Source organism: Monodon monoceros, unplaced genomic scaffold (assembly GCF_005190385.1).
Source record: "Monodon monoceros isolate NGI ecotype Baffin Bay Population unplaced genomic scaffold, NGI_Narwhal_1 Super_Scaffold_2, whole genome shotgun sequence".
NCBI lineage: Eukaryota > Metazoa > Chordata > Mammalia > Artiodactyla > Monodontidae > Monodon > Monodon monoceros.
In genome coordinates, this window is record NW_021703776.1 from 66,431,071 (window position 1) to 66,438,229 (window position 7,159).

The 7,159-nt window shown below is 36.0% G+C and overlaps 1 protein-coding gene across 1 annotated transcript in view; it reads left to right on the top strand.

The window, feature by feature from the left end:
* The window catches only part of LOC114901360 (akirin-1-like), a 125,975-nt gene extending 120,027 nt beyond the window's left edge, over positions 1-5,948 (top strand). The window contains 3 exon segments of the mRNA XM_029233062.1: positions 5,332-5,460; positions 5,463-5,797; positions 5,799-5,948. Coding sequence (XP_029088895.1) covers positions 5,332-5,460; positions 5,463-5,797; positions 5,799-5,948 — 614 coding nt within the window.
* Positions 5,949-7,159: the final 1,211 nt, after the last annotated feature.

The window sequence follows — 7,159 nt, forward strand, 5'->3', positions numbered from 1 at the left end:
ATATAAGGTAACAAAATAGAACTTAAAAAAATGGCATAAATAATTCCACAATTACACAAGATATTTTTAACCCATGTTTCTCAATAATTGAAAGGATAACCAGACAAATAGTAGTAAACATATAAAAGATTTGAAAAGTACTATTAACAAACTTCATCTAACCAACATAATATAGAACACTACTGGTAACAACTACAGAACAAAATTTTTTGCAGAACAGAAATTCTTGCCAAACAAAATTCTCAAGTGAACATTAAATATTGATCAGATCTGAGCACATGCCTCACCAAAACCAAGTATCAATAAAAACTAAAGTACTGAAATCATCTTGAATATGTTCTCTGGCCAAGTGCAAAGTTAGATAACTTTTAATTCCTCATAAGTTTGGATATTAAGAAATGCACTTCTAAATAATCAACTGGGTCAAAGAAAACATGACAAGAAAGAATTAGGAAATAATTTAAACCACATTTTACCATTTTCCAATGTATGCAGGTGTGTGAAAAAAGATAGGGTTTTAGAGTAAAAAAATTAAAACAACCATAATAAATATGTTTGGACCCTTAGGGAATTAAAAAAATAATATTATATTCAATAATACTATTACATAAATAAATTTTAAAAGTTATTTCATGGATATGATGATGTTTCAGTTAAACAGGAAAATATTCTTATTATTAGAGGAACATAGCTTTAATTTTTTTCAGAGTACTGTCATAAAATTTAAAATTATTTTCAAATAGTTCAGAAAATAATAGAACTACCTACTGATGAGAAAGAGAGGACAAATAAGACAAAAAGTTAACAATTTGTAAAAGCATACCTCTACTTCTTATATTATTCTTTTAGTTTATCTCCATCTTCAAAATTTTTCTTTTTTTTTTAAAGATTTTCTTTTTAATGTGGACCATTTTTAAAGTCTTTATTGAAGTTGTTACAATATTGCTTCTGTTTTATGTTTTGGTTTTTTGACCTTGAAGCATGTGGGATCTTAGCTTCCCAACCAGGGATCAAACCTGCACCCCCTGCATTGGAAGGCAAAGTCTTAACCACTGGACTGCCAGGGAAGTCCCCACAATTTTTCAAGTAAAATTTTTGTGAAATTTTTGAGGGATAAAGCTCAGGCTGTGGTCAGAGGCAAATTTATAACCTTCAAAGACAACTAGTGATGAAGAATAAAATGTAAAAATCTCAAGAATCTAACCAAGAAGATAGAGAAAGAAAAGCAAATTATACATAAGACACAAGCAGAGATGAGTAACTTAGAAAACAAATATCCAAGAGAGGGTATAAACAAAGTCAAAATATGATTCTCTGAAAAGATTAATAAAACTGAAAAACCTCTGACTATAAATAATATAAATGTAAAATGTAAATGTAAAACATAAAAAAACACTTTAGGAATAAAAAAGGTATAACTGTACATTCTACAAATATTAAAAACTAATTATTGGGCTTCCCTGGTGGCGCAGTGGTTGAGAGTCCGCCTGCCGATGCAGGAGATACGGGTTCGTGCCCCGGTCTGGGAAGATCCCACATGCCGCGGAGCGGCTGGGCCCGTGAGCCATGGCCGCTGAGCCTGCAAGCCCGGAGCCTGTGCTCCATGGCGGGAGAGGCCACAACAGTGAGAGGCCCACGTACCGCAAAAAAACCCCAAAAAAACCCACTAATTATTGAGGATAATTACAGATATTAATTCTACAGATATTAAAAAGTAATACTGTTATGGATTGAACTGTGTCTCCCAAACTTCATATGCTGAAGTCCTCTTTGCAGGTATAGTCAAGTTAAGATGAGGTTATTAGGGAGAGACCTAATAGAGTATGACTGGTGTCCTAATATAAAGGGGAAGTTTGGGCATAGAGACAGACATTCACAGAGGGAAAATAATGTGAAGAAACAGAGAGAATGCCACTTACAAGGAAAAACTGAGCTACCAGAAGCTACTAGAGAGGCATGAAACAGATTTTTTTCTTACAGCCTTCAGGAGAAGCCAATCGTAATAATGCCTTGATTTCAGACTCCTAGCATCCAGAACTGAGACAATAAATTTCTAAGACACCAAGTTTGCAGTACTTTGTTATAGCATCCCTAGCAAACTAATACAGGTTGTATAAACATATTTTGCCAATAAATTTAAAATGTTGATAAAGTTGACAAATTCCAAGAAAGAAACAATAAAAATTAAAACAAAAATAAATATAAAATCAGAATAGTTTAATAATTTTAAGGAAGTGAAACCCCAAAATAAAACCTTCCCACAGAGACATTTCAAGGCTTAATCAGTAGATTGATTCAGTAATAAATCCCAGGAAATATTTCTGGAAAAAAATTATACAAATTTTTGGTTTTCAAATGTGATATGCTTTTTGCTCTCTAATATATTGATATTGTGAATTACATCATTTGTTTTTCAAATGTATATCAGGCTTGAATTACCAGGATATAACCCTCTTTGTCATGATATATTATCCTTTTATATATTGTGGGGTTTTATTTGCTAATATTGTGCAAAGGATTTTTTACATCTAAGTTTGTGAGGGACATTGTTCTATTAATCTTTCTTTGTAATGTCTTTGTTTGGTTTGGGTTTTGCCCTGATAAAAATGAATTGCAAAATGTTTTCTCTCTTCCTTTTCTTGGAAAAGTTAATGTAGAAACAGTAATATTTCTTTTTTGAATGTTAATTAGAATTTTCCAGTGAAGCCATTTGGTCCTGGAAATTTATTTCTTGAAAAACTTTATTAATTTGGTTTCTTTAATAGACATAGAATAATTCACATTATTTAATCTTGAGTAAGGTTGGTTAGTTGGTGTCTTTTAAGGAATTTGTCCATTTCATCTAAATTGTTAAATTTATGAGCATAAAGTTGACTGTAATATTTTCTTATCTTTTTAACGTCTGTAGGATCTATAATAATATCCTTTTTTCATTTCTCATTTAATCATTTGTGCCTTCTCTTTTTTTCATGGTTACTCTTTCTAGAATTTTATTAATTTTTAATATTTTCTAAGACAGCTTTTGGTTTTTTTTAAATATCTTTTATTTTCTGTCTTCAATTTCATTGATTTTTATTTTGTTATTTCTTCCCTTCAGCTTGCTTTAGGATTAATTTTTACATTCATTCTTCTCACTCTCCAAAATGGTGGCCCCATCTTCCTTTCATGTGCTACTGTAGGTAAGTCAAGACTCAAATAACATCTTCTCTTATAAGAACCTGTATTTTCTTATACATCAGGGTAGTTGCCTGCCTAAGACCTCAGTTTTCTGATGGGTTCTAAAGTAATGACTTTGTAGATTATCTGGAGTGATGATGTTCTTTCCAGCTTTCTACATCCTGGGAAAAAGTTAGAAACTCTTTTAAAAAAGTATTGTTCTCACTCCTTTTCAAATTAGATAATTTCTATTCATCTATCTTCAGGTTCACTGACACTTTTCTTTGTTAGCTCTATTCTTGTGTTAAGTTCATCCAGGGAATTCTGAAAATTTTAAATATTATTATATTTTTAAATTCTAAAATGTCCATTTGTTTCTTCTTTATAATTTCTACTTTTCAGCTGAGATTTCCTATCCTTTAATTTATCACAAGCACATGCCATATTAAGCACAGTTAATTTATATTCTTTTATGATAATTCCACCATTTGGGATATCGCAGTTGATTTTCTTCTCCTTTGAGAATAATACCATTTTCTTGGTTCTTCTTATGTTAATTAATTTGGAATTTATCCTGGACATTGTGAAAATTGTGTGGTGGAAAATCTTGATATAGTTATATTCTTCTGACAAGCTTTGATCTATTTTTTAGCAAGCAATTACCTTGATTAGGCTCCTATTGCAATCTCTATCTCACTTGAAACAGGTAGCAACTCAATTTTAAGTATAATTTTTTTTTTTTTTTTTACCTTCTAGCCAGGATGCCTGCATGTGCTATTTTTAGACCAGGTAGACACTTAGGTAGTGATTGTACACAGAACACAGGGTTCTCCTTCTATACTCTCTCCTTTCCAGGACACTCTTCTCATTCTCCAGCACAGGCAATGCGCTTTTTATTACAAGTTCAGCTGTCTTTCTCTGTGCTGTGAACATGGCCCACCCTCAGGCCAAATCCACAAAAATGGACTAACCTATGCCAGGACTTTTCTTCAAGTCTCAACTTCCCTCCAAAATCTGCCTTTTTTTTGTTCACTCTGGAGCCCTCAGAGTGGTTGGTTTTTTGTATTAGTCCAGAGTTGCTTCATATCATTTTGGAACAATTAGAATGTTAGAGGTTTACTCTGCCAAATGGTAAGAGAACTCCACAAATTCTCTTTTTAATGCAATCTTCTATTTAGCCCATTAATGCATTCTAAAATTTGATGATAATCTCTTTCATTTCCAAATCTTTTGTTGCTTTTTCTTGTTATTCTTGTTGTTCTTGTTATTCTTTTATGATTGGGCTGATAATTTTTGATGGTTTCTCATTCCTTTTTATGTTTATGGTTTTTAAATCTATATTTTATTTCTTGAAGCAATTTGAAAACAATTATTTTATATTTTGTATTAATTCCAATATCAAGAGCTCTTAGAAATATACATATGCTGTTTTGTTAATTTTGTTCACTCTTACTCATAGGGGCTTTATTTCTTGTACATTTGGTTAACTTTATTATGTGCTCATATTAGACTTTTTAAAGGGAGATTATTTGCATTTGTTTCTGTCGCATGTCTTCCAGTTTTATAAACTCAGGGCCACTTCAGTTCTTCAGCTTAGGATTCTCTGGACCTTGAAATTAGAGTAAATTTAATTTACAATTCATGTGAGGAAGTCCTATGGTTACAAATTCTCAGAGTATTTTATTTTTCCATTCTGAATCTGCCTAAAATAGACAAGTTATCTTGTCATTTTCCTTTGCTGGCAGGTTAGATTTTCTATCACCCTTTCATTGGCATTACAGCCATTTGAGAGTTCTTGCTTTATATGTGGGTCTCGATTCCAACTCGTCACTTTGTAAGAGTCCCAGACATTGTATTAATTTCACCGAAGAGTCTATAAAAATCAAGTCTAGTTCTTAGCAAAAGTAAATGTCCCAAAGCAGCCACAGATTCTATGTGTCCTTAATATTTTGGTTATGTTTCTCAACTTTTTAATCTCAGCTATCAATTTTATAGCCTATTTGCATTAATTTTTCTGCACCTAAATGTTTTATGATGAGAGTGTTTTTCAGGATATCTAGTCACCCACCATATTGGTAGAAAAAGAAATTCTATACTTGGCGGCCGGTGCTGGAGCCGCCACTGGAGCCGACTTGGCTTGCGAACTCCGCTGAGGAGCGGGAGGTTGGGCCGCAGTTACAGCCGCGTCGACTCCCGGTGCCTGGCCCTTCGGCGGCACGGCGTGCGGGGCGACGTGGAAGCGGCCCATGGAGTTCGAGGCGGCGCTGCTGAGCCTCGGCTCTCCGAAGCGGCGGCGCTGCGCCCCTGTGCCGACCGTACTCCGGGCCTCAGGCCCCCGGACGTCGAGCTGCCGCCGCTGTTTCAGGCGCAGACTCCACCGCCGACTCTTCAGCAGCCCGCCCCGCCCGGCAGCGAGCGGCGCCTTCCAACCGCGGGGCAAATTTTTCAGAACATAAAACAAGAATATAGTCGTTATCAGCGGTGGAGACGTTTAGAAGTTGTTCTTAATCAGAGTGACGCTTGTACTTCGCAAAGTCAGCCTCACTCAGCGCTCACAGCACCTAGTTCTCCAGGTTCCTCTTGGATGAAGAAGGACCAGCCCACCTTTACCCTCCGACAAGTTGGAATAATATGTGAGCGTCATCTTAAAAGACGATGAAGATAAAATTCGGGATGAGTATGAGCAAATCCTCAATACCAAACCAGCAGAACAATATGACTCTTTTGTGAAATTCACACATGATCAGATTATGCGACGATATGGGACAAGGCCAACAAGCTACGTGTCCTGAATCTTTCTTGCATATCTGGGTACCAGGTTTGACCTCAAGAGATGGCTGCTGTACACTTTTTGCAACTAGTTTGATATCACATTTCAGCTCCAACTTTGCATCCTGAGAACACTTAAATGTTTCTGCAGGTCCATTTTATACAACTTTAAAGACCTTAAAACTTTCCAGTTGCCACAAGCATATCTTTCTTTTCCGCTCATCCAAAAAACAGCTGTGCCCTACTGTGATAGATTTTCCAAACAAAAATACCTGGAGCCGCAGTTTAGCAAAATATGCCCTCAGTGGCACTCAACAAATGGAGTTTCCCCAAGTACAGTTCTGTAAGAAGTGTGTGTGAGAGTGTGTGTATGTGTATTTTGTTATTATTTGTATTGTGCACATTTTTTTGATTTGGGGGATTCTGGCTGTGAATTTGATGCACGACAATTATGGTTAAAAACATTTCCTTGGTCTACAGAAGATCATTAATGTTTTGTGACCATGTAAGTTGTAACAGTGTATTGTTTTATGCGTAGGTATTATTGTTAAATACACGGACTGTTTCCAGGCACAGAATATGAGTCATAAATTAGGAGGGACATTAGATGTGATTATGACGACATAGCAAAGGTCCGTGGTCCTAGGTCTACAAATGCGTGGTGAGGAATTAGAACAAACCTGAGACAGGCCATTTGACACATGACTCTGCCTAGCTGTATTAGAACATTACTTTGACTCCAAGCCTTAAAATACCCACGTGGAGTCTGTGCTCACCTCATTCACACAAGGAGCTCCCTGGACACTGAACCTCTACGAAGGAAAAGAGTCTCCTCTGGAGCAGGGGCATCAGGCTTTGCTTGGGAGCATGACAAAGGCGAGCATGGGGCTGGGCCACGCCCCGGAGGCACCGCTACTTGGGAGGTGCCACTTCACCTTTGTATCAGTTACTAAAAATAGAATTTGGATCCTTTGGTCAGGTTCCCCCAGATTCTTTTAAGAGATGTCCATGTTCAGTTGCTTGAGCTTTGTTTGGGCAACCCCCTGCCCCAAGTTGCTTACAGACTGTTCTTCACGTTATTTCCAAGGCTGAGGAACAGAAAGTAGCCTCTGTTTTGAGCAGGTGGAAGTTAAGTACACATTTATTTTTTACTGTGACTTGCTCAAGACCATGTTTTACAAAATGCCTTGTTTCCTTTATTATTTTTTCTGGAAAGGAAAGTTCTATTAAAATT